We start from the raw sequence: 27,082 nt of genomic DNA, 5'->3' as shown, positions 1-27,082 counted from the left end.
ACCCAGACGCATGGGAATGTCAGCTTCGCTCTGAGCTGACATCACCTGTGTGTGGGAACAAAATGCATGCTCATGCCAAGCCTGTCTGGGTTAGCAGTGATCTGCATCGTTGTTTGGTTTCAAAGGAGGGGGCCCAGAAAAAAGAAATCACGGAAGATGCTCTTGTTGGAGGAAATGTTTGAAAGCCTGGCTGACAGCCTCCCTCTGGGCTTCGCTGAGAAAAGGCAAGAACCATACCATGGCCTGACATCTGGGTTCCTGGGATACGCAGCCAGTAGCGCCTGCTACCAGAGAAGGCGACGGCACCCCACTCCAGTACTTTTGCCTGGAAAATCCCATGGACGGAGGAGCCTGGTGGGCTGCAGTCCATGGGATCGAGAAGAGTCGGACACGACTGAGCGACTTCACTTTCACTTTTCACTTGCATGCACTGGAGAGGGAAATGGCAACCCACTCCAGTGCTCTTGCCTGGAGAATCCCAGGGACGGGGGAGCCTGGTGGGCAGCCATCTATGGGGTCGCACAGAGTCGGACATGACTGAAGCGACTCAGCAGCAGCGGCAGCAGCAGCACCTGCTACATGCAATGACCAGGCAGCGTCTTCATCACACATGACTTCACAGTGTTAGAGGGACGAGGTCTAAGTCCCGTAAAGCAGGAAGAGGCTCTTCGTGGACCAGTATTCATAGAATAGCTTCCACGCAGACAAAACTGAAACGAAGCTGAGCAACCCTCTCAACGTATATTAACCAGTGAGGATGGGAGGCCTGTGTCCTGGAGGCCTGTAGCCCTGACAGCCACACCACACTCGTGCTGAGAACCGGGCCCGCCACCAGGAAGACTGGGAGCCACACAACAGCCCTGCCACCGTCCATGGGCCAGAGGACCTGGCCCGCAGCAGGAGAGACCTGTCGGCCTCTCCAGATGTGCAAGGACCTGGGGGGCCCTGGACAGCACAGCGCTCTCCCTGGGGCTGGGAGACGGCAGCTCTGGTCCAGTCAGGAGGCCGGGTCCACATGCCGGCTCTGCCACCCCCAGGCTGGGGAGCTGGTGCTTCCAGGTGCTGAGCAGGGCAGGCAACAGCAGCTACCTCCCAGGGCCACTGAGAGTTACACGAGATATGAGTGAGACTCTTAACACCACGGCGTATGATACCACCCTTTATTATTTCTTTACTGCAATAAAAAAGTGATTCTATTTCTAGAGACCAAACAGCATCACAGACACTCTTGGAAGAGAATTCCCTTTGTTCCCAAGTCTCTGTGACTGATCTGAAATCTGCTCACCTGCACAACAGAGATGGCCTCGCAGTCGGGGCGGGCTAAGGGCTCCCTGCTGAGATCCGCTCCCCATGGAAACCGGCATGGTACTGGGCCCTGCCCCACCACAGGGAAACACACTCCAGGACCACAGAGCCAACAGGGGACCTTGGAACTGGCCTCAGACTTTTCACACTCCAAGCACACTTGAGGCCACACACTGTGGCCAATCCCTGGTGAGCTGTCTGGGGAGTCGTGGGCAGGGAGCTGGGAGCTGGGGAGGGGGCGGTAAGAATCCAGGGGACCTCAGAGACAGAAAGATGTGAATTCTGCTCCACCACTAACTGGGCTTCCCAGGTGGCACAAATGTAAAGAATCTGCATGTCAATACAGGAGATGCAAGAGACACCGGGTTTGATCCATGGGGTTGGGAAGATCCCTTGGAGGAGGGCATAGCAAGTACACTTGCCTGGGAAATCCCAAGGACAGAGGATCCTGGAGGGCTACAGTCCATGGGGTCTCCAGAGTTAGACACAAGTGAGCGACTAAGCCTACACGCCACCCCTAACTGTGTGACCTGGGCCTGCTTCCTCCTCTGAAAACACGAAGGGCAATTCTAGCTGAGCGCCCTGGTGGCACCCCTCCCCGCTGAAGGCAGATCACACGCATGAAATGATCTGACTCAGGGCCTGGGCTGGCCTGATCCTCCCCTAAGAGTCTGTAGAAACAGTACGTGTCTCCAAAGCTCTGGACCACCCAGAGCAGCTTGTCTCCAAGACCTCTTCCCTTTCGGAACCATTTCCCACTGTTCTCTGTTTCTGATGAGCCCTGTGGCCTGACGGAAGACCTGTGTGTTACCCTGAAAACAGCAGAGACTCACAGTCAGTGGTAAAGATCGCAATCTTAGCGGCTCCCCAACCTGGGGCTCCCTGGGTCTGGGACGGAAAGAGCCACACCGGCTCCCGGAGAAGAGCAGCCGCTGTCCCGCTCAGGCCGGACACGTCCTCACCTCTCCTCCGCCCGGCTCTGGGGGGTTCCAGGACCACTGCTCCTGTTAGACCAGCTCCTTCCAGGTCCTTCCCACCTGACCACCCCTCTGCAGTCATCCCAGTCCGCCTGAACCCAGGCGGGCCCAGGGACAGGTATAGGCCTCAAAGGTGCAGATGCCAACTGGAGTTCCCCTCTGGAGGCCGGAGAAGAAAGGCGGGAACCACCGCCGGGGTGAAGTGGGGGTGCCAGCAGTGGCCACAGGCTCTTCCAGGGCAGGCGGGAAAGGATGGGCTCGGGAAAGCAGCAGCTGCGGGCCTGCGGCATGCAAGGCCCCACTTGGTGTGCTCGTGGCTGCCGCACTTGTGACCCGCATTTGGAAAAACACAGTGGTCCTGGCTGAGGCAGCCCCCTGTGCCGGCGCCGTAACAAGGGGCCCAGCCTGTGTTGGCAAACTCAGAGAACATTCTCCACAGCACTGAAGGCTGTGGGGTAAGAGAACGACGGGGCCCCTGCTGGCCCCCACGGCACAGGCAAACGGCAGGAAAAGGCCCATCCTGCCCGGAGCTGGGCCCCATTCCCAAGCCCCGTCCTGTCGGGAGGCACTCTGCGGCCGGGCTACGGCGCCGTCACCACACTCTGCTCGCCATGGTCCACGCTCCAGAGGCGGTAGAACTCGGCAAAGTCCACGTAGGGCTCCACGCGGCCATCCTCGCCAGGCGGGAGGGAGTGGGCGGGCCGGGAGCGGAAAAGGCCCCCGTCCGAGCTGGAGCTGCTGCTCTGGGTGTGCGTGTTGGTGGACTGCAGGGTCAGGGTTGGGCTCTGGCTGCGGGCAGGACAGGGGCAAGTCAGTCACAGGCCTTGGCTTCCGGCCTGGGGACACACGGCGCCTGCCTTGGCCAATCCCTCTGGGCACAGGCCTCTCTGACAAAGGCCATCACGAGAGCCAGCCTGGTCAGGTGTTCTTTGGGGCAGGTGAAAAGTGAAAGGCATTTGTGAAGTTCTAGCTACAAGTGGCTATTTAAATTACCTGGAATTAAGTAAAACGGACCACTCACTTCAGCGCTCAATAATCAAGGGTGGCTAGTGGCTACTGTGCGGGACATAGAACACGTCGCCCTCCGAGCTGTGCTGAGCTGGACGCCATCCATTCCAGCCTCTCTGAATCCACCCCACTCCAGAACCCACTGACCACAGGGAGGCCAGCATTCTTCTCCCAGAAAACCTCCTCACTCCTCCTCGTTCCTCTCACTGCTGGGTCAGGACAGGCCCCCCCAGGCACCCACCCTCAGAGCCTGTAACGTCTGGGAATTACCTGCCAGCCCACTGTCCTCCAAACGCCCCGCACTGCCTAGCACTCAGCACTGGGCCAGGCCCGGGCGCCCAACTAAGCTCCAGTGCAGGGTGGAGGAAAGAGGCTGTGTGGGGCCCTGGGGAGCCAGAGGCACAGAGCGGCTAGTCTCCCTGCCTGGTCTGGGACAACCGCTACCACTCCCGGCCTTTGTGGACACAGCTGGTGGCTCCGCTGCAGGGGTGGGGAGATGCCCATTACTCAGTGGCCTAGCAGGCCCCTTGAGCCCACAGCGGCAGTGGTGGGGTGGGCGGGTGGGGGGGTGGGGGGAGGCGGGCAGGGAGCTGGAAATAAGCCCCTGCAAGGCAGAGGGAAACCTTCCTGGTGGCCCTTCCAACTGGCCAGCTCCTGAGTGGGCCGGGTGTGGCATCTCTATTATTCTCTGCAGGGGCTGGAATGTGGAAACCTGATCCCACCCCCTGCTGTGGCAGCTGGCTGGGGGGCGGGACACACTCCCCAGAATGGAGGGGGTGGGGTGGACACCAGACCTGTCAGGCAGGTCTGCGGGTGCGGCCTGCCGCCACACCCCCAGGATCCAGACCCCCAGCTGCGGCCACCCCTCTCCAAGCCTGAAACTAGAGGCCTCACTTCAAAGCTAACACTGGACACTTTTAGTCAGAGCGCACCGGCTCCCACGGGCCAGCACAGGCCAAACAATGCCCCCCAAGCACAGGTGCCATGGGGTGACCTCCCAAACCACACACTCCGAGCTGGGAGCAAAGAACAAGAGGAGAACATTCCTATTAAATGAAAACTGACCCGTGGCACCTGCAGGAAGAAGTGAACAGCAGGCTGTCGGCATGAACCGCCTGTCCCCACCCCTCTCTGCCCGGCTTCGAGGAGCTCCTGGAACCAGATCTACGCGGGCCTCCCCAGGGATGTGGAGTTGGGGAGTTCGAGAGGAACAAGACCCTACAGGATGCGGCCTGTGGCCATTCCATCCAGGGACCGAGGGCTGTCCTCGGGAAGCAGGCCTGCCTGAAAGCGGATGGGGGTGGGGATGGGCGCTTACTTGGTGAGGGTGGGAGTGGCCTCATCCAGGGTGGAAGCGCTGTGGGCCCCGTTGACCAGCTGGCCCTGGGAGGGCATGACGAGGGACAGGGTCACGCTGGTCTTGCTGGTGCTCTGGGCGCTCGAGTAAGGCACGGACACGGGGTACACGCGTCCTCCAGAGGCTGTGAGAGGAAGAGAGTGGTGGGCCACAGGATGCGGCTGGTGGGGAATCCTGGGGTGGCAGGAACAGGACTGCGCTGGGGGCTGAGAAGATAGGCGGGGGCCCGGCTTGGTGCCCCGAGCTTGGCCCTCTGCCCCTTGGGACGGTGAAGGAGTATCTGGCAGAGACAAGGTTCTGGCCAGGCAGGGGCCTGCTCTCATCAGCAAAGCATCGCTGGTGCTCAGGCAGGAGAAAAAACCAGGGCTGCGCTGCCTCAATGAAAGGGTTACTGCATGGCTTCCCACGATGCTTTAACCCGAGGGCTAAGAATGCTCCTGGTTGAGGTTGGCCCAACAAAAATATGGTTGCAATAACAACCTAGAACTGCAGTAACCCCGCTGTCTGCAGGAGAACGAATCCCTCTGTGGATGCCTGAGTGCTGGGGCTTGCTTGTTTGAAAAAAGGAAAGGAAACGCAGCCTCAGGAACTGATGGTCTTGACACTACACAGCACTGAGAGGGAGGGCAAAAGCGCAATCGCCTCTCTTCCTGGGCAACTCGATTCAGAATTAAATCTAACCAAATCATCTCCGACACAGCCAACTGTGCCTAGGTCCCCTCCTCCCAGGGCCTCGGTTTCCTTTCTGTAAATGTCATTAATGAGGATGAAAGGAAATATGCAGGTGAGGCGCCTGCTCTGCACAGCAGGCCCTGGGCCAGCGGGTGCCACGGTCCCAGAGATGTGGCCCATGGCGCTGCAAAGTGCTTCCCGCAGCTCAGGTCTTTTGGGGGAGGCCAGGGCAGAAGGTACTGTCCTGGTTTCACAGACAAAAAGGGAAATATAAGCACAGCTCAGAGAGCTTTCAAGTCAGAACCCGACCTGGAAGTGCTCAAAGACAGGCCTCCCAACTCCACGCCACCCAAGGCAGAGAGGCCCAAGGCCTCAGCGGCTCTGCCCGAGCCCAGCCCTGGACAGTGGCCCCGGATGCCTTCCTGTGCACGTGGCATACATACCTGGGGCTGGGGAGGGTGCGGACTGGCTCATCTCGCCCAGTGGGTAGCCAAAGTTCCGCACCAGCAGGGTCATGTCCTCGTGCCTCGGACAGAACTTGGCACGCTCCCCACCACTGGCAAAGGTGTCGCTGTGGATCCGCTTCACCCGGTCCACCACCGCCTGGGCCACCGCGTCAAGCGAAGTCTGCTTGGCGAACTCCGTGTCGATCATGGCGGCGATCTCCTGGGGGTGGGGGGAGCACCAACCCGGTGAGGAATGAGCGGTCCCAGCGACTGCAGGCCCCAACGGCACCATCTTCACAGTCTAATCAGGACACTTAGGGGTCACCAGCCAAGCCTGTGACCTGAGCTTCTCACGCTATTCAGGATAACTCTCCTGGAACTTTCTCATTAGAGAAGATATGACCTTGTGATTTCTCTGATTTTTGGCTTTCAGACCAAAACAATGGGTGAATAACATTTACCTCGCTGCATTACAATGAGGATAAAATGGATGTGAGGGCACTTCGGAGACTATTAGAAAGCCCAGTACAAACTGTCATTATGATTAAGCTTTCTTTCCTGGAACAAACTTACTGTAGGAGATGATATGCCGTTTTTGTTAGAAACTGAGGCTACAGGATGAAGACGGGGCTCTGACCCCAGAAAAGTCCACTGTTGAGTGCATTCTAGAAGGCAGAAGAAGCCACGACATAATCTTATTGTGAAGACCAAAGAAACAAACAAACAAAAAAAAAATCACACTGCTGGGCACAGTCTCTTGGAGGTAGGAGAGCAGAAGCAGGTAACAGGAAACGACCCGGGCATGGTCCGGGGGAGGAGGTAGAAATGGGCTCAGCTCCATTACTGACCAGCTGTGTCACCTCAGACAAGACCCTGGACTCTGAGCTCCAAACTCCCTAATCTGACATGGCAGTGAGCCCCTGCCCCCACTACGTCATCAGGCGACTGGAAGGAATGAGATAAAACAGGTGAAAAGCCCAGAACACAGGTGGTAAGAGACAGGCTCCTAAGACTTACCCTTCTTATTTCTCATTAGGACAGAATCACAGATGGCAGGAGGAGCACCACCTGAACCTCCCTGCCCGGCCCCGCCAGCCGAGGTCTTCCCTTCAAGGTCATCCTTCAAGTGACTGCCTCGAGTCCCACTTCAGAGACACACACACCCCAAGGCAGAGTGGAAAGCAGCACCTCCCACGGGCTGAGGACCTCTGTCTACCTCGCCCGGGCCTCACCGCAGCCCCACACAGTTAAGAGGTCAGCATCCTCGTCTCAGAAACGAGGAACAAACTATAAACCGCCTACAGCTCAAAGAGGAAAGTGGAAGAGGCGGTGGAGTGGGACCTGGGCAGGCCACACGAGTCCTTGTCCGGCGCTCTGTGTACCAGGCTGCACCCCTGCGGGCCAGGCCCTTCCCGACAGTCTCCAGAGCCATGCCTGCCTCCACTTTCCTCACCCTCTTCCCTGAGGCTCCGCTCAGGGCCCTGGGGACTGACACTGCTTCAGGTCTGGAGAGCAAAGCTTTTGGGTGGGATGGGTTTGCGTGGAACTCTGGGCTTTTTCTTCTCCCAGTTTTGAACACAGCAATGTCTGGCAAAACCATTTGAGAATCAGAACTCTAGGTCCCTGATTACCTTGGAGCTGAGAGGGAGAGCTGACTGCAGCCCCCAGGGAGCATGCCACCCTGCAGGCTGGTCAGCCATGCTTTGCCCATGCCCAGCTCACCTGGTTGGCCTGCCCAGGCCCGTGGGCTGCCTCCAGGGCCTTGTACAGCCCCTCGGACATCAGCACCAGGAAGCCTGTCACCCCATCCAGGGGCTGTGCACCGTGGATTTCAGGCTCTGCAATGATCGGCTTGGACTTGGCAGCGCTGTGGGAAGAGAGTGGAGGGGAAGCTGTGCTTGGAATGGGCCCTGGGACATTCATCCTAGTGAGAAGAATCTACACCCAGATCGTAAAATAAAACATACTTCTGACAAGAGGAAAAGAAATAGAGGAAAGAGCAAAACCAAGAAAACAGACCTGTCTTCTGAGGACAGCTGCTAAAATAAAGCTCAGCAGGCCAGGAAAGTCAGTGGGCAGCTGAGGTCAGAACAGCCAAGGTCAAAGGCCCAATCCTGGCCCCACTCCACATCTCCTGTCCATAAAGAAGTCCACATCTCCCCAGAGCTGACCTAGAGTCCAAACACACTCCAGCTGCAAAGGGACCATGAACTGATGGCCCATCAGAGCTGGGCAATGTCAGGAAGTTCCAACACACGCACGCAGGGCAAGGATGAGGGGACGTTCCTGGCAACAGGTTAAAAGAGTGAGTCTAGAAACACCCCAAAAGTCCATCAGCAGGGGCAGGTTAGGCGGGTGCTGACAGCTACACCCTGGAACCCTAGTAGCAGCTACCAAGAATGTGGCAGCGGAGACTGCACGTGTGCAGGAAAAGAGAGGCACACGCCTGTGCTGAGTACAGTCAGGTGCACCACACGGCACGGGATGCGAGTATCTGTGGCTGTCTTGAAAAAGAAATCTGCCCCCTCCCTGCTCCCACCAAACACACACACACACACGTATACGCTCATGTGCACAGAAACTAGCAGCCTCTGAGGAAGGAGTCTGAGCCTGGGGTGGGAGGAAGATCCACTTTTCACTCCATATCCTGGGCATTTCTTGAATCGCTCTAAAATGCAATGTACCTTCCCATAAAGCAAACACAACCCCATGAATTAGAGACAAAAGGTTCCAAGCTCGATTACTTAAACCCAAGCTCTGAATCCAGGCTCCCTGGGTTCAAGTCTCGACTCAGCCCATTGTTAGCCTTGAGACCAAGCAGGCCACCCACTGTCTGCGTGTGGCAGTTTCCTCACATGAAAATATCTTTGGGGCAGAAACAGCAACCACCTCACAGGGCCTGAGTGAGGACGGAATAAGAGCGTGGATGTGAGGAACCGTGCACCGGCTTAGACGAAGGCTCACAATTATTACCCTCTCCTGTCTGCTGTGAGCACTGGGTGGCACCCAGCGGGGACAACCCATCTGGCACCCCCGCCTTGGCCTCAGCCACGAGAGCGCTGACCAACAGCCTTCGGTCTGTTTCTGTCCACACGAGGCGGCTCATGCCAACTCTGGCCTGCCAGGCCCCGTGGCACCGGATGCTGCCTGTGGCTTTGACCCAGCTCCCTAATTGACCCCCTGCCAGCCTGGCCTGCTGGGTCCAGGGCCTGCCCCACACCAACCTGTCTAGGAGGATGAAAGAATCTCCTTGGGCTCTGAACTACCTCAACTCTACCTCTTGTCCCAGAGCCTACAATCTGTTATCTGCCCCTGGGCCTCTGGTCTTTCAGACAAACGAGGGGCAGCTGGGCCGGCGCTTACCTGAGTAGGTCGACGTCAGTGTACCCGTACTTGACCTTGTAATCCCCAATGCGCCTGGTGCTCTCCTGCCCACAGATGACCCCCACTTGCTTGATCTTTCCTGCATCCAAACCTACCAGAGGGAGAAACATACCCCTCAGGCTTTGTTCATAAAGAAGAGCCCAGCGGCTTCCCTGGTGGTCCAGTGGCTAAGAATCCGCCTGCCAATGCAGGGGACGAGGGTTCAATCCCTGGTCTGAGAAGACGGCACGTGCTTCAGAGCACCTAAGCCCATGTGCACAACTGCTGAGCCCGCACGCCCCAGAGCCCACGCGGCATAAGAGAAGCCGCCAGTGAGAAGCCCGCACGCCGCAGCCAGAGACGGCCTCCGCTCACCACAGCTAGAGACAGCCTGTGCACAGCAACAAGGACCCAGCGCCGCCAAAATCAATAAATAAAAAATTAAAAAAAAAAAAAAGAACCGAAAGGGGACGACACAGACATGTCCACAAAAACAAAGCAATGGGAACCCAGTGAACAGGAAGTGAGGTCACAGCAGGGAGCCTTGGAAGGCAGCTAACCCCAAGTCCCCCAGTGTGCCCAGCCCCGCTGCTCTGGGAACACGCCTGGCTCAGAGTTCCTCCCCCACGGGAGACGAGATCCAGCACCGGCCAACCCAGCTCCCTCTGCGGCCTGAGCTCACAGGGGAGGGCAGGGGTGGCCGTGGCGGCGGCTGGAGTCCCAGGACTTCTTTGGCTTCTCAGGCTCCACCAGCAACAGTGAGCACCAGGGACATTTGGAAGCAATCCACGCATGATAACCCTTTCAACCCTTACACCATCCTGAGTGTCACTATTATCCTCGTTGCACAGAAGGGGAAACTGAGGCACAGAAAACTTGAGTAAGATCCCAAACCACCAGTGAGTAAGTGGCTGAGCTGGGATTCAACCCCAGGCAGGCTGGTCCCAAGCCCAAAGTCACAGCCTGTCCATGCTGTGCCTCCCTCTACACGGCCACCAGAAGGTGCAGAACGAGCCACCGGGCTCGAGCCCCACCCCCAGAGCCCTGGGCCTGCCCCGCCCCCTCACTCACCCAGCTGCGAGAGCCGGAAAAGCTCGTCCTCATTCTCTGTGGTGTGGTCCACGTTCAGCTGCGTCACCTGCAGACCGTCCACCGTGGATTTGCATAGAAGTGCACGGTTTGTACCTGCAGCAGAATTGGAGCAGCTGAGCTAAGACAGAGCACAGTGAAGAACAGGACACGTTGTAAAAAAGAGAGAAGAGGCAGGCATCTCACACACGGAACTCCCTCAAAAGAGCAAAGAAAACAGGCTCAGACCACTGGAGCGAGTCACTAGCTGGGGAGAGCTGGGGAGATTAAGGAATTAGTTTAAACTTTTCCAGTGTCAACCAAAGATGATTATGATCTTAACAAGAGACCTTTTTTCTAAGGAGACACACTGCAATATTTACAGATAACACGACAGTCCCAGGGTTTGCTTCCCAACAAGGCAGGGACAGAGGGCTGTGGATGAAATGAAACTGGCCGGGGGAAGATGTTGGGGCTGGGGCAGGTGCACACGGAAGTTCATTAAATGCTATTCTATTTGTTTACACTTTTGAGTTTTTCCCATAATGAAATCTTAAGGGAAGGAGGAAGAGAAGAGGCACCGTGTCAGTGGGATCTCTCCGGAGCCCCTGCAGTAGCCTGCACCCAGGGGGCACCAGCTTCTCAGGTTCCCAGACGGCCCTTCTTTGCCTACAAACCCCATCAGCCCTGGGACCCTGCCCTGCCTCCAGCCCGCACCTAGCCCTTCTTGGTCCCCTTCACAGGACGCCACGTGGGTCTTTCCACAGCCAGGCAGCCTCTCCCAGAAGAGGAAGCCACTGCGGTAGAGCAAAGAGGGGACACAACTCCCCAAGCCACAGCCAGTTAGGGACAGAGTAGGGACTAAAGCCAGGATGCCCGCCTCCTAGCAGGTCCTTCAAACACTCTGGGCTGGGACCGAGATATCGTGTGGAGTAACAGGAAACGCCCAGCGGCCTCAGGACACTTGCGCTGCAGGTCTTCTGTGTCTGGGGAGCAGGCTGACTGCTCAAAGGACTCCTGGATCCTGAGGTGACCTTCTTTCCCACTGCCCGGCCTTGGGACAAGCAGGCGGCTCACCGACATTGGCCACGTAGAGCCTGTTGTTGAGAAGGACTGCCACGACAGCCATGGCTCCTCCTGAGATCTCCTTCTCCAAGGCCTTGAGTCTTTCGAGGATCTTCTGATACTGAGGAGGCAGCTGGTGCTGAGGGACACCCTAGAAGCCATCATGGGGGGTTCAGAGCAGGCCAGGGCCTGGGAGACCATCTCACCCACCTGCCCTCCCTTAAAGAGCGAGCACCTAAGGCCTGTCTGGGACAGAAGCTGGCTGAAGCTCAGAGCAGGTGTCTTTCAGGACAACCAGGCACAACCTCACTTGTGCCGGCTGCCCTGAAGGAGCCTAAAGCATGACGTGAGCAGGCAGGTGACGAGGCCTGGACTGATTCGGGCCAAGGACCGACCTCACAGGGGCTTCTCTCACACCCCTGCCCACCCTAAGCAGAGCCTCAGAGCACAGCTGCTCACAGCTGGCCAACAAGGTCCCTAGAGGACAGAACCATCACCCACCCACATCCCATCAGGAACTATCCCCCTAATGCCTGCTGCTCTGGCCCAGCTGTGTCGATGGCTTGGGAGGGACACAGCAGATGAGTCCTTGCTCCAAGCAAAGACGGGCCTTGCTTCTCCAGGGGCACAGGCTGAGGACATTACCTCGGGCAGCTGAGACTGGAGGCTCGCCTTCTCAGCCAGCGCGTCATCAATGGACTCCAGGAAGCTCCTTTCCACCACATCAAAAGCCTGGACGCAGGGGACAAGGAAGCGAAGGCAGGTTCAAATACCACTGTCAACTGAGGCTGAAACGCCCCTTATTAATAGCAACAAGTCATAGCAACCGCAGGTCACCACGTGATAGGGCTTCACACAGGGGACCGCCAGGCACCACTGCTCCCGCAGAGCAAGGACTGACAGAGACGGCCCCGTGGGGCTGGTACCTTCCAGGAGGCATCACAGAGCAACCAGAGAAGCAAGAGATGGCAGAGAGGCTGAGAGCACAGGCTTGGAGTCAGGCCACCGGGGGGTGCATGTCAGCTCTGCCCCTGCCGGCCAGTCTCAGCCCCTCATCTATGACACAGAGGAAGTGCTGCCTGAGAGTCACTGAGAGCATTCCCTCGAGCACCCAGCCCTGGCTCAGAGTGAGTCTAGGTCAGTGACAGCTAATGTCACTGCCACATCCTGAAGGCCCCTTGACACGGGCCATGTCGCCACCTTCCCCAGGGGCAGCAGCTGACAGTTCCTGGCACTGCCCCCGAGTGATCAGGCCTTTGGGTGCCAAGGCAGGAAAATGGCTGGGAAAGCTGTTCTCGAGGAACCAGAATCCACCATTCTCTTCTACAATTAATGCCTTGGGACCTGCTTCCAAAAGGAGATGCCAGGAGGAGAAACTCCAGAACCGCAGCAAGCAGGAATGCAGAACTGGATGGAAAACGACACCAGCCAACCAGGAGTGAGGGGCCACCGAGGCCGAGCATCTGAGCCACATGGAAAGAAAGGGGTCACCCTAAACACCCTGCTTCTACCAGGGCTCAGCAACTCCCACCTCAGCCCTGGGTCCAAGGTGACGCCCATAAGCCCTTCCCCAGGAGGATCTCCTCTGGGCCAACCCTGGAAGTCACAGCCGGCCTGCCTGAGCCTGGTACCTGCAGCAGCACCCGCCGCACGTCGGCCTCGGTGTGCTCAGTGTTGAGCTGGCCCAGCAGGAGCTCCGCCGACAGCCGCTGGGCCACGAAGTTGGTCACCCGGTTGCCATCGTAGCCATTGAAGACCCCGTACAGGAAGCAGTTGTTCTCACTTCTGACAGAGAGACAGGGCAGGAGAGGCCTGAGACCTCAGTCACTCACAGAAGAGTGACTCCAGCTCCAGAGTGAGGGGAGGAGGAAGGGAACTGGGAGACAAAAGACACAGTGGCTGTGGCTTCAAGTGAGCACCTGGGTCCCCACTCTGACCATCATTTCTCTCTGGCCATGACCTTCTGGGATGCCCTCTGCCCCCCGGAGCAGGCCACCTCCCGTGGGCCACACTGTACTTGGTAAGCCCCACGCCAAAGAGCTGCCAAATGCTTTTCTTGCAAGCCTGCTTCTGCTGCCCAGCAGAGCAGTGGCGGCACCTCACCGGAACTTGAGCCAGTTGTCCTCTGGCGGATGGCTCTCGGTGCCCTTGCCGTCAGCGGAGTAGCTGCGGTTAGAAGCTGAGCCGACCCCCGAGAGGTGGCAGAGCGGCAGGTCATCCGTCCAGCTGGGCTGCTGCTCCTGGGAAGGACACCAGGACACCAAGACGCATTACCTTCTCGCCAAGGGCAGACCCCACCTCATCTTTTCTTCCCCAGCAAAAACCTAGCAGGCCTAAAGCCCCACCCAGAAGGTTCCACTTCCTCCTGGAAAACAACGACGCGGGTATGAACACACACCTGCAGAAGGGTTTGCATGGTTTCCGTCTAATCCACAACAGTCCCCAAGACACGTGAAAAAGACTGGAGTCCCCAAACGCAAGGTTCGGCAGTGGTCTCCAGGAATGTGCTGCTCTACGGACGGAGCACGAGTCAGACACACAGACACAAGTGAAGGAAACTCCCGGCGTAAAACTCCCCTCCCTGGTGGTCCCCACCTCACACTGCAGTCCCTTGGGCGCTGGTTCAAACTGCAGATTTCCAGGCCCCTCCCACAGAGTGTCTGATCCTGGTGGGGCTCAGGCTGTCTGGCTGAGTACAGGTAGCTCTTCCCAGGGGACTGATTCAGACACTTGAGAAACTGACAAAGCTCAGCCTCACTCTTCCTGGTACTAGGGTCTCCACCCCTGGTTCCTGCTTCACCCTGGTGCCCAGTCCCATCTGCGCCCACCCCCACATGCTTCTCTACTAGTACCAAATGCTTGGAGTGCCCTGTCCACATCTCACTCTTTCTTCCTGTGTGGAACAGCCTCTTTGTCTAATAATTCTCCACGTCCTTCGGGACTCTGGCTAGGGAGTCAGCACCTCCAGAAAGCCTTCCTTAGGAAGATCTCCCCCAGGCTTGGCTGCCAGCCCTCTTGCATATCTCTACTACACCCGGTCCCCCAGCCCTGCCTGTGTCTAACTCCCATTCTACCCCATAGGTCTCAAAGCAGGCTGTTCAGTACAACCCAGATGGAGCCTTAAAACATGCACAGAGCTGTCCAGGAGCCAGCTCAGACTCTGCATTTCCTCAATCTCCTTGGGGGACACTCTGAACACCTGCATTCTCTAAGCCCCGGAAACGACCCTGACACAAGGCACAGGTGTGATCCACGCCATCTCACTGGAAGCCTCCCCTGTACCCGGCCCCTACCTGAGAGCTGTGCCTGGTTCACAGAGGCATTCCTGTGCCCACCGTGTTGAACTAGAGCAAACTAAAACAGCTGGGAAAATCCAAGTTCAGCTCAAGGAGAGGAAAATTTGGATTGAAAGCTTTACTGAAAACTGAACAAGCACGAATACTGTGCACAACTTCTTTCAAGTCAGCACTCACAGTCTTCAAAAAAGGATGTGAAAACCACTTCAGCTGGCTTTTGCAATCAGATATGTAAAACGCCTGTGGTTTAGCTTTTGTGGCACATTTCATCTTTTGTTTATTTACATATTGACAGGGAGGGACTTTATGGCTTTTTTTTTTTCCATTTTAATTGCTTCTATGCTGCATTTATTTCAGCACTTTAGTTGTATGCTTTGCACCATGGAGCAACTTCAGCAGGCTGTGGGAGTTCGTTTTTATTTTTAAATTAGCCTATAGTAACACTGCCTTTCTGGTGGGTAGGTCTATGAATTTTAACACTTGTAGAGATTTGTGTAACAAACTGAGACACAGAACAGCCACAACTGAGACAAGGAAGAGCCCAGCAACCCCAAACGTGCCCTCAGGTGCCTCTTTGAAGCCACACCCTCCTCTAACTCCTGGCAACCACTGACCTGTGCCCCATCACTATGCAGTCTTTTCAAGAATGCCATAAATGAAATCACGTGGTACATAACTTTCCCCCTCTTTTACTGCGGTTAACACATAGAAGATAAGCTTTATCATTGTAACCGTTTGTAAGTGCGCCTCTTACTGCTATTAAATAAATCCCCAATGTTGTGCAGCACCACCACTATCCATCCCCATAACTCTTTCCATCTTGTGAAACTGAAACTCTAAACCCATCAAACAAAAACTCCCCATTCTCCCCCTCCACCAGCCCCAGGCCACCACCACTGTACTCCAGGTCTTTAAGGGTATGACCTTTTGATGCTGGCTTCTCCTGCTCAGCATTATGCCTCTGAGCTTCATCCAAGTTGGTGCCCGCATCCACAGGTGGTGCCTTTTTATTGTGGAGCAGTATTCCATCACACGCATGTGGTAGAGTTTATCCATTCGTCCCCTGAAGGGCATCTGGGCTGTTTCCAGTTTTGGGCAATTATGAAGAGAGCTATTATAAACACTCATGGGCAGGTTTCTGTGTGAACATAACTCTTCATATCGCTAGGGTAAATACCTAAGAGTGAGACTGCTGTTTAACTTTGTAAGAAACTGTCAAACTGTTTTCCAAAGCGGTGTACCATTTGCATCCCACAGGTAATGCACAGGAGCTCCAGGTGCTCTGCATCCTCACCACTACACGGTACTTTTTTTTCTTTCTTTAATTTAGGCACTCTGAGAAGTGTGTACTTACATCCCATCACATCTTTAATTGGCATCTCCTAATGACTAATAATGATGTGGAACAGCTTTTCATGTGCCTTTTTCGTCATCCACATTTCCTCGTTGAAGCATCTGTTTGTCTCATGCCCATGTTTTAACTGAGTTGTTTTCTTAACTGCTGAATTTTGCGAGTTCTTTATATATCTTGGATAAAAGTCATCCCTTGCATATGGGATTTGCAAATATCCCCCCAGTCTGTAGCCTGCTATTTCATTCACTTACTAGTGTCTTTTGAAAAGCAACTTTTTAGCTTTAGTGAAATCCATTTAATCATTTTTTTCTTTCATGGTTCATACTCTTGATGTCATGTCTAAGACCTCTCTGCCCAGTCCCAGGTCAAGAGATCTTCTGTTTTCTTCTAAAAGTATTATCGTGTTATGTTTAGACCTGTGATCCATTTTGAGTTAATTTCTATATAAGGCAGGAGATTTCAGTCCATTTTTTTTTGCAAATGGATGTCCATTTTTTCCAATACTATTTGTTGAAAAGATTATTCTTTCGCCACTGAATTATCTTTGCATCTTTGTCAGAAATTAACTGGCCATACTTGTATCTGGACTCTGTTCTACTCTGTTGATCTATGTGTCTATCCCTCGACCAACTCGATGATCTTGATTACCATGACCTTAAGTCTATATTTAAAATCTACATTATAAAATTGGTTAATGTGATACCTCTAACTTGAATCTTTTTCAGAACTGTTTTGGGTATTCTAGTTCCTTTACCCTTCCCTATAAATTTTAGAATCGGCTTGTCTGTATCTACCAGAAAATTCTGCTGGAGTTTTTACTGGAATTGTTTTAAATCTATAGATCAATCTGAGGAGATGTGATACCTTTGCTAGGTTGAATTTTGCAATTCATCAACACGGTATATCTTTAAATGCCCTTGTGTTTTCTTTACAGGATTTTTTAAAAATACACACAATTTCACCACAAGGGCTAAAAAACTATGCTCTGACAACAGAAAATATGACTGAAAGCTGTCAGTGGAATAGGAACAGCAGTAAGAGCTGAATTTCTGCTCAGCTCTGGTGCTGCTGGATGTTTATTAGACTGGTGCGAAAGTAACTGGTTTTGCGCTGTTGATGAACTTTGCTGTTTGATACTGGCATATATCCTTAAATAAATGTGCTTATGTTATACATCATTTTAATGCACATTTCTCCCTTTATTTTTTTTTTGCTAATGACTTATTACTGCTGTTTATTTTATACTTATTTTAGACTAGGGAAATGATGTTAGACACAAAGAAAATTCAAGTGATTTTCTTATTCAAGTTCAAAATGGGTCATAAAGCAGCAGAGACAACTCGCAATATCAACAACGCATTTGGCCCAGGAACTGCTAACGAACTAACGAATACACTGCGCAGTGGTGGCTCAAGAAGCTCTGCAAAGGAGACGAGAGCCTTAAAGATGAGGAGCGTGGTGGCCGGCCATCGGAAGTTGACAATGACCGATGGAGAGCCATCATCAAAGCTGGTCCTCTTACAAGTGCACAGGAAGTTACTGAAGAACTCATTGTCGACCGTTCTACAGTCATTCGGCATTTGAAGCAAATTGGAAAGGTGAGAAAGCTCGATAAGTGCGTGCCTCATGAGCTGGTCACAGTCAGAAAACTCATTGTTTTGCTTGGTAGGTGGATTCTTTACCACCGAGACACCAAGGAAACCCTTAAAATCATCATTTTGAAGTGTCGTCTTCTCTTATGCTAAGCAACAACAAACCATTTCTCACTTGGATTGTGATGTGCAACAAAAAGGATTTTATGTGAACAACTGGCAATGACCAGCTCAGTGTCTGGACTGAGAAGAAGATCCAAAGCTTCTTCAAACTTATACCCAAAGACAAACCTGTACCAAAATAAAAAGGTCATGGTCACTGTTTAGTGGTCTGTTGCCTGTCTGATCCACCATAGCTTCCTGAATCCTGGTGAAAACATTACATCAGAGAAGTATGCTCAGCAAACAGATGAGATGCACTGAAAATTATAACGCCTGCAGCTGGCACTGGTCAACAGAAAGGGCCCAATTCTTGCCCGACAATGCCCGACCACACGTCATACAACCAACACTTCAAAAGTTGAATGAATTGGGCTATGAAGCTTTGCCTCATCTGCCATGTTCACCTGACCTCTTACCAACGGACTACCACCAAGCATCCTGACAACTTTTTGCATGAAAAATGCTTCCACAACCAGCAGGAGGCAGAAAATGCTTTCTAAGAGTTCATCGAATCCCGAAGTATGGACTTTGACGCTACAGGAATAAAGACTTATTTCTCATTGGCAAAGATGTGCTGACTTTAATGGGCTGTAGTGTGCTGACTATTCTGGGCCTCCCCTGTGGCTCAGGCAGTAAAGAGACTGCCTGCAGTGCGGGAGACTGGGTTTGATCCCTGGGTGGGGAAGATCCCCTGGAGGAGGGCATGGCAACCCTCTCCAGTACTCTTGCCTGGAGAATCCCTATGGACAGAGGAGCCTAGAAGGCTACAATCCATGGGGTCGCAGAGTCTGCGTAACTGAGTGGACTAAGTCACAGCACATTTTGATTAATAAATGTGTTTCAGCCTAGTTATAATGATTTAAAATTCATGATCCAAAACCGCAATTACTTTTTCACCAACCTAATAACTCTCTTGACAGGTTGAGCTACAGGGAAATAAAACAAAACAAAAAACTCCTTTATGGTAATTCAAAATTGTTTCTTGCTCTAATCCTAACCTGTCTCATTTAAAAGCAACAAAAATGTCTATTTTAATGTAAGTGCAAGCTTGACTCTCTGGAATCCCCATACAACATTACATGAAGAAACTATATTTGATTAATACATATATTCATTCAACAAATATTTACTGAACATTACAAAAGGCTGACATTACCCCAGCTGCTGTGGACACAGCAGAAAAAATAACCAAGGGTCCTTAACTTGAAATTTCCTTGCTAGGGAGAAAGACTTCAAACACGTTATACAGTGAATAAACAAGGCACTTGTAGACAGGGCAATGCGCTACGGAGAAAACACCTCAGGGTAAGGGGACAGACGGGGATGGGCAGGCCTCTTCTAGACAAGGACGTTAAAGGAAGACTGCCTGGGGAGGTGACCTCTGAGACAGACCTGAATGATGATGGAGCAGTGGTCATTTCAAGGAGCCTTCCAGTTAGAGGGAACAGTACACTCGAAGACCCTGAGGCAGAACATAAAATGAGCAGGGTTAAGGGAGCATGAGGCTGGCATCGCCTCTGCAGTGAGTAGCAGGACAAGTAGCTTGTTCCTGTGTTCACACACACGCATGCACGTGTGTGCCCAGGTGGGGACAGAGGAAGGCCTTTCAGACCACAGAAAGGAGTTCATTGCCAAGGAGTTATTTTTCCAGAAAGAGATGTTGCCCTAAGCCCATGCCCCACAACTACTGAGCCTGTTCTCTCTAGAGCCTGTGAGCCGCAACTCCTGAGCCCACGTGCTGCAACCACCGAAGCCTGTGTCCTGCAACAAGAAGCCACGACGAGAACCCTGTGCACCATGATGAAGAGCAGCTCCAGCTCGCTGCAACGAGAGAGAGCCAGAGCACAGCAACAAAGACCCAGCACAACCAAAGGTAAATTAATTTTAAAAAAAGAGAGAAAGAAATATGTTGCCAATCATCCCCTATTATCTTAGACCTGATCAACATATCTTCATCCCCAAGAACCTCACAAAGGTCTCAGGAAACCTGGCAAGTAAATTTTCACAAGAAACTCCTTTTCTAGGGTCTCTCTCCTGCCACCACCTGGGATGAAGTTAAGCACAAGAATAAGCAGAGGCATAAAAGCAACTCCTCAATCATGACGGTCACTTGTCCTCTTGAAAAGATGGGCCAAGAAGCCAATATTTGGTGCCCCGAAATGCCATTAACTGTTTTAAAGCATGGGAGAAGACGTTTACACGTTCTAGAACCCTGCCTGTGATTAGCACTGAGATTAAGATGGACTAAGCTCGTCCTCTAACATGAGGTGAACAATACAAATGTGTCACCACGATGCGAAACCTGCCACCCATGCTGCAACCGCCGTGCTTCCCCTGCCGCTTCCTAACTCCCACGAGGCACAGACACAGTTTTCCAGGGACTTGAATCTTCCCAACACATTCATACTTTCCAGCAAAAAATAAATTATCACCCAAGCACTTATGGCCCCACTCAGCACTGACAAATGCACTATGAGAAAGACTGGTACGTTAGTTTCTCTCACAGGAAGGAAACCAATTCAGGTGGATGACTGGGGAACTCACCACGTCAGTGTGTCGTGGCAGGGGAACGGTTCATGTAAAAGCACCTCACGATGGGAGCACACAATGCTGCTCTCAGGAGCAGGCTGACGCCGCACTGGCGGTTGCAGCCGTGTGTGGCTGACGTGAGCACAGCAAGCTCCCCAATCCAGAGACTGTGTGTCTGACAGTGGTCAATCTACTCAGCAAGCACCTTACTCTTTACAGTATTTATGCCTAGTGTCTGGATACTTAAACAATGTCGAGTGCTTTTTCTGATATTTGATTTTCATAATGATGAGCTAGTGATATTTTGGAAATATATTATTTTATTAACTGGCAATCAGTGTTTAGGTCAGTGGGTAAGTACTCCAGGGCTATTTTTATTTAAAGGCAGTCTTTGTCCATAAAGACACTTAAGGAAACTGTAATCGATGGATATTTTCTTAATGTGCCATTGTATGTATACTTCAGTCAGTCCTAACACCAGCGTCTTACTTACTGCGTAAACACAAGAGGTATTCGTGTTCAGATCAGAAACACGGCAAGGATACTGCAACCTCCATCACTTAACAATGAATTAGAGGTATTAGCACATGCAATTAGACAAGAGAAAAGGAGGAGGGCTTAAGACTTGGAAAAGACACACAGTTATCTCTATCTGAATTTGATATGACAGTACTTGGAAATCCCAAAGAATAAATAATAAAACCAACTCAAAGGAAATAAATAAAGGTGGTAGGATAGAAAATCAACACAAAAAGTCAAAAGCCTCCATACACCTAAAGAAAAGATGGGCATGTAGCCTCCACGTGAAAATTCCTACTGTCTTGAATAGCAAAATCTTTTCTCTCTGAAGTTCTCGAGTCAGTCCCCTGCAACCACACTCCTGTAGAGGGCTTTTTAAACCTAAATTTTTATCGGTTGGATTATATTGTAATGCTTTCATCTCAGCCTTCCAGCCTGTTGACACAGTTTTGAATCTCACCCTTTGACAGATGGACAATCTCACTCAGCTGTCTTGTACAGATAAGGCCTGCTACAGAGTGTTCCAAATGATTTCCAAAAAACTGTGACCAGAACAAAAAGCGTGGAAAGCTAACCCGCTTCTGACAGGAGGTGTCTGCAGCAAACACAGAAGGGAAGTAACACCTCCACTGAAGGTTTATGATACTTGAAAAGCCATGTGTATTTTTGGAGCCTCAAATGAAGAGGTTACTGACCTTAGAGGTACAGTCCCAGAAACAAGCACGCACTTGAAAACTATTCATGCATATGAACCATGCTGAGCAAAGCTCTTATTTCACACTGGCACTCTTGAAACGCTGAGTTTCTAGACAACTTAACTTGGTTTGCTATTTAAATAAAGAAAAAAAGAAACTCAAAAGAATTACCCAAAAAGCATATTAAAAAGTATCTATGGTAGGGCTGGGCCTTCCCCTTTCTGTCTTTCTAAGTCCTGCCCATCCCCAAAGGCCCTGCTCAAATCTAACTGGTGCTGGAGGCCCGTGCTCCCCAAACCTCAACCATCTACTCACTATCTTCAACAAATTACCTACTTCATGTTTTTTCTTTTTAATATTATTAACTTATTAGGCTGTGCAAGGTCTCAGCTGCAGCACGTGAACTCAGTTGCAGCATGTGGGATCTAGTTCTCTGACCAGGGATAGAACCTGGGTCCCCTGCATTGGGAGCATGGAGTCTTCGCTACTAAACCACCAGGGAAGTCCTTCATGTTTCTTCTTTAATTTGCCCTTTTTTTTTTATTCAAATGGTTTCATTTTTAATGTGAACTTGTTAGTATTATAAGTGGATAACATTATTGCCTGCCAGATCTTGACCTTGATAAAAAGGAAAACAAAACAAGGTTAGGAAATTCTAACTGATCTCTTGGCCCACTGCACTGTGGGCTGAAGCCCTGTTCTCTCTGTTGAAAAAAGGGAGATTAGCAAGAATCAGAAAGGTGCTTGGTCCTATGTACATACTAGTCTATCTCTTGAGAGCATCATAAAGTTTGAAAGAGAACTAAAGAACAAATAACTTTCATAAGTAGCAATGAGTTTTATACCAGCACACACTGACCACCTCATGAACGTGTCCTAGGCTCTGGGAAAATCCTGCCCAAGGCGGCGGGGCCCTTTCCCTGAGCAACCGGGTACACTGGGCACCTGCTCCCTGGCCATTAATTCTTTGGCTTTGCGGCAACTCTCAGGTTGTAGCCTGGTGCTGTTAATTGGCCCCTTTATTTCACTGATTCGAAGACATGTATTTTCAACATTTTTAGTATCTCGGCAGTTGGTGTATTACAAGTTAATCAGTAGTGTGCTTTCTTTCTTAGTAGCATATAAAATAATGATGTGTCGTTACAAGCAATATCTTAGACCCGATGACATCTGGGCAATTTCTCAGGTACCTAAACTGCAGTCCCCACGGCAGCTCAAATGTTCAGTAACAAGCCTCCAGAGAATTCCAGGAGGTGCTGCCCATATTGGAGTGGGAGAGTATTGGGTCCCCCCTGATTTCAGCAGTGGCCCCCAAAATCATTCTCACCCCGCTGTGGCTAAGTAAGCTTCAGTTCTATTCTCCCCGCTTTCTCCACCTCCATAGGGATTATCCACACCAAGCGTTCCCTGCTGATTCTATTAAAACCCACCAGACTGCCTACCCTCTTGCTTCCTTCCTCCACATTTCTGAACAGTTTTCGGAAAGGTCATTTATTTTCTATTCACACAAACCACCCACCCCTCCACCCGGCACCCGCTGAGGCATGCTTTATCCCCCGCCTGCAAATGCCAGGCCCGAAGCGCCAGCAGCAAGCAGCACTTGAGCGCCTGAACACGAGTCGTGAGAAGCTGGAAAGGGGGCATCTTACGGCTCACAGCGCCGAGTAAACACGTGCAACTGTGAGCACGGCCCACTCAGCTCTTTGATAGGTTACAAATTCATTTCTCACAAGAAAGAATCTCTTTCAAAAAGCCTAATTTTGACTGTGAGGGCGTTTCCAAAATTAATATTTTGGTATACATTTCTCTAGTGATTCAACTATATTTAACCCTTTAAGGGCATTACACCTCGTGCACATATATTTATGTATTAGCACCTCATGTACATATGTGACCACGTCACGTAAAATACTCCATACAACTCCCTGTGGAGACTCATCTCAAACTCCTGGGCAGCAGAAGTGGACAAAAGCATGATTCCAAGTTCAGGCCACAGCTTGAATATCAAATTATTATATGAAAAGGCCAAGTGTTTTTGTGGCGAAAGCACCCGGATTCCTTAGAGGCAAAAAAGAAGCTCAGAAAGGGAGAATAAAGCCCGCAGGAAGATGACTCCGGGCAGGCGGGGGGACAGTTCTCTCTCTCCAAAAAGCCTAAAACACCCTGACGCCTCATGCCGTCTCCATCTTTCTGAATGACCTCCTTTTCCTTCCCTGCTTCTCTGGGAGCAACTCCACTCCTGGCGCCCACATCTTTCACTAGGGTTTCCATCAAAGATTCTCTGTTTTCATCAGAGATATAGACCTGATACACTCTTAAAGGGGCTACTAATAATTGTGGAGTTTACTGTGCCCTAGAGCAGCTAGACAACATTTTGATGGTGATGAGATGGCTACAGGTGATGACCTAAAGGATGTTTTCACTTTAAGGCTGTACTGTTTATTTTCATACACACTGTAGGGGGTGGGAAATACGGCTAGGACTTGGGATATCATAGATATAACTGCTTAGGAAAAAACTGATTTCAAGTGAACTTTCTTACAATTAAGCAAGTAATAGTTTAGGCAAACTCAAACTAGTGATTCCCCCTGCCCCCAAGGTCCCCCACCTCAGTAAACGGCACCACTGTTGTTCCAGTGAAAACCTTGTCGTCCTTCTCAACTCTTCTTCCTCTGTCCCACACCCACGCCTGATCTGCCAGCAAATCCTATCAGCTCTTCCCCGAAATGCAGTTAGAACCCAGCACTCCTCACCACCCCTCTGCCATCGCCGGCCAAGCCTCGGTCATCTCACACCTGGACGACCAACAGCACTGCGCACCACGCTTCCGCTCTCGCCACTCAAATGCCTGCCTCTCTACGGAAGGCTCCTGCTCCCGCCACCAATCAGATCGCTTCATGCCTCGACTCAAACCTGAGAGTGTCACATTGCACTTAGCACAGAACCCAGAGCTCACATGAGGATCCACAAGGCTCCCTCAGACGTCAAGCATCTACCACTCCCCGAACACACTCCACTCCACTGCAGCCATGCTGGCCTCCTGATGATCTTCGAACAGGAGAGCCTTTGCATCCCTGTTGCCTCATGCAGAAATACTCCCTCCTACACGGCCCGTGCATCTCATCAAATGTCAAACAATCTTCCCCGACCACTCTCTACAACAGGCCCTCCATCATCCTGTCTGTGAATCCTGCCTATTCTTCCTCGTATCACTTCCTGTGTTATGTCCCAGAAACTGTAATATCATATACAGTCTGTACTTACTGTTTCCTGTCTCCCTTCCCAGAACATAAGCTTCATGAGGGCAGAGTCCCCTGCCCCTACCCAGTGCCTGCCACACAGTAAGTACTCGGTGACACTGGAGGAAAAGAAATGCAGCCTTCATTCAGAGCAGAACTGAAGGTGGAGGTTCATGGCTGGAGCATAACCACACCAGGTCAGGCATGTAACATGTTTATTTAATACGAACAACACTCCTGGGAGTACCCTTGGTTGAGGAAACCAAGGTTCAGGGAAGTTAAGTGAAAAATCAAGGTTCAGGGATGCTATGTGACTTGCCCAAGGCCATACAGGACTGGTGAGCTGTTTTATCAGGCTGTGAAGGGCCCATGTTCTTTTGAAGCTACTTCAAAAGCTCCTCTTCTCTTCGAAAGACCTTTCAAGGCACTACGCCACCTGGGGACCAAAGGTGAAACTCCTCAGGAGGACATGCCATGAGGCGCTCAGCCATCTGTCAGCTACTCAGCACCCCGCACAGCCCCTCCTGCAAGCCTCCAATGACCTGGCCAAATCAGGCCATCAGCAGCCCCTCTTCACACTGACGGGAGAGTGCCTTCATCACTGTCTCTGTGATGCCTGCTTCTCCACGCAGTGCTGCAAATGCAGTAAGGGTGGATATCCGCCCTATTTATCTTCGTATCCCCAGGCCCAGTAACACAGATCAGCATCCCTTACAGCCACCTGCGGAATGATGCTGTGTGAGCTCCTCTCAGCAAGACTCAGGACAGGGGAGGGCAGGCCAGGCCTAGCACCCGTGCACGGGTGCTGAGACACCCTGTGAGCAAAGACGTCTCTAACGACATTCGGGTGGGAGGGGCCTAATGTGGGCACGCCCACCATTCCTTTGCCTTTCATCATCATGCTATGTGCTTCAAGCTAACCAGCCAACTTTTTAAAATGCGCACCACCCAGGAACACATTCTGGAGCTAGCAAAGCTCGCCTCTGTCTAACCCGAGACACTTGGGCTCCATGACACGGAGAAGGGAGGGAAGCTGGTAGCCACTCTCTTCGGCAAGCCAAGTCAGCCTACAACAGTTACCACTCCAGCACTTGCCACCATCCAGCCGGTATTTCCTCAATGTTTACTACATTGGGGACATTTGCACAGGGGCCCTGCCCTCCTACAAAACAGAAGGCTAGGCCTACCTAACCAACTCAAAGATGAGGCCAAACTGCCAGGCAGCAGTAAAATAAAGGGGTAGCCAAAGGTGTGGAGGGGAAGAGAGCATTCCCCACCAGGGAAGGCTGAGCACTGGACCTGGCTTCAAATGCTTTACTCATTATTTTACAAACAATGTATTAAATGCCCACCCAGTGGAGGCAGGCAATGGTGACACTCTTCACTGTAGATCATAAATCCCTCTCTTCACTTTCCACTACAGGAGGCAGTCAAGTCCACAGACAAGTACAACAGACTGCCATGTCTGAGGAGGACCCAGGTGACTGCCAACCCGCCCTGGCAAGTCAGAATAGGTCCATGGTGCCAACATGCACCATGGACGTGAACGTGAGTCAAAAGGATGCAGAGGCTGGAAGACACCAGTGACAAACCCAGGAGGGTCCAGACTGAGAGGAGTGGAATCTCAAGACAACGTCCCCACCTCCCCCACACACAGACCACCTACTCTTACCTAACACCTAAGGAAACTGAGGCCAGTGGAGGAATAGTGAATTAGAACCAGGGTCTGAACCCAGCCATTCCTTCCGTATAACCTAGAGGTTAAGAGAGGTTCTGCAATCAGAATCCCTAACTTTAATCCTGCCTCTGCCACTTACTAGCTGTGTGGCCTTGGGCAAAGGACCACCTCTCTGTGCCTCAGTTTCCTCATCTGTAAAACAGGAAGAATTACAGTATCTACCTCACGGGGCTGATATGAAAATTAAACTTACAAACAAATGTAAGGCGACTGGCACAAAGCCTGGAATACAGTAAGCCACACACAACGGGCTGGTGTTGCTATGAGGATTATCGAACGGCCTGCCCAGGGCCCGGGGTGGGCTCGCAGCTCGGGCTCTCTCGGCGGCCGCGCGCTAGTATCCCTGCAGGGTTCAGGACGCTCCCACCCTCCACGCGCCCTTGACGCTCGCGGCGGCTGGACCGCGAATCCGAGCCCCCGACGGCCTGGGCAGCAGCGCGCACGCGCAGGCCTTGCGGGGCTGCACGCGCCCCCCGGTCACGAATGAGGGGGGTGGGCCGGCCCGGGAAACGGGAAGGGTGACGGCCACACCCGGCTAGGGACTGGGAGGCAGCCCAAAGGCGGAGGGGGAGCCGCGCCTGCACCCGACAGTTCCCCCGGGGCTCCCAACCCCCAGCCCGAAGAGCGAGTGGGTTCCTCACACTCTGCAGCAGGCTCCTCCTCTGCGCCGCCATCTTGGAGGGACCCCCGCGGACGC

General features: G+C 52.3%; 1 protein-coding gene across 6 annotated transcripts; it reads right to left on the bottom strand.

Annotated features, from left to right (window-relative positions):
* Positions 1–1,146: 1,146 nt before the first annotated feature.
* TAB1 (TGF-beta activated kinase 1 (MAP3K7) binding protein 1) lies at positions 1,147–27,082 on the bottom strand. Of its 6 annotated transcripts, XM_086402911.1 has the most exons (13): positions 27,027–27,082; positions 26,465–26,517; positions 13,660–13,773; positions 13,365–13,501; positions 12,893–13,046; positions 11,907–11,993; positions 11,274–11,412; positions 10,200–10,313; positions 9,129–9,240; positions 7,488–7,632; positions 5,763–5,985; positions 4,609–4,771; positions 1,147–3,071 (listed from the first exon to the last, which is right to left on the bottom strand). In XM_086402911.1, exons 3-13 carry the CDS (start codon positions 13,675–13,677, stop codon positions 2,864–2,866), a joined length of 1,500 nt encoding a protein of 499 aa, XP_086259037.1. In that variant the 5' UTR covers positions 13,678–13,773; positions 26,465–26,517; positions 27,027–27,082; the 3' UTR covers positions 1,147–2,863. The 6 variants fall into 6 exon arrangements, with proteins under 6 accessions (XP_086259037.1, XP_086259038.1, XP_086259036.1 ...); XM_086402912.1 differs by lacking the exons at positions 13,660–13,773; positions 26,465–26,517 and adding an exon at positions 19,058–19,127; XM_086402910.1 differs by lacking the exon at positions 26,465–26,517.

The sequence above is a fragment of the Bos grunniens genome, chromosome 5 (genome assembly GCF_055505025.1).
Source record: "Bos grunniens cultivar Pamir isolate PY7600 chromosome 5, Bosgru_T2T1.0, whole genome shotgun sequence".
NCBI classification, from domain to species: domain Eukaryota; kingdom Metazoa; phylum Chordata; class Mammalia; order Artiodactyla; family Bovidae; genus Bos; species Bos grunniens.
Note: the sequence above shows the minus strand (reverse complement) of the source record. Positions and strands in the feature narration are given on the sequence as shown.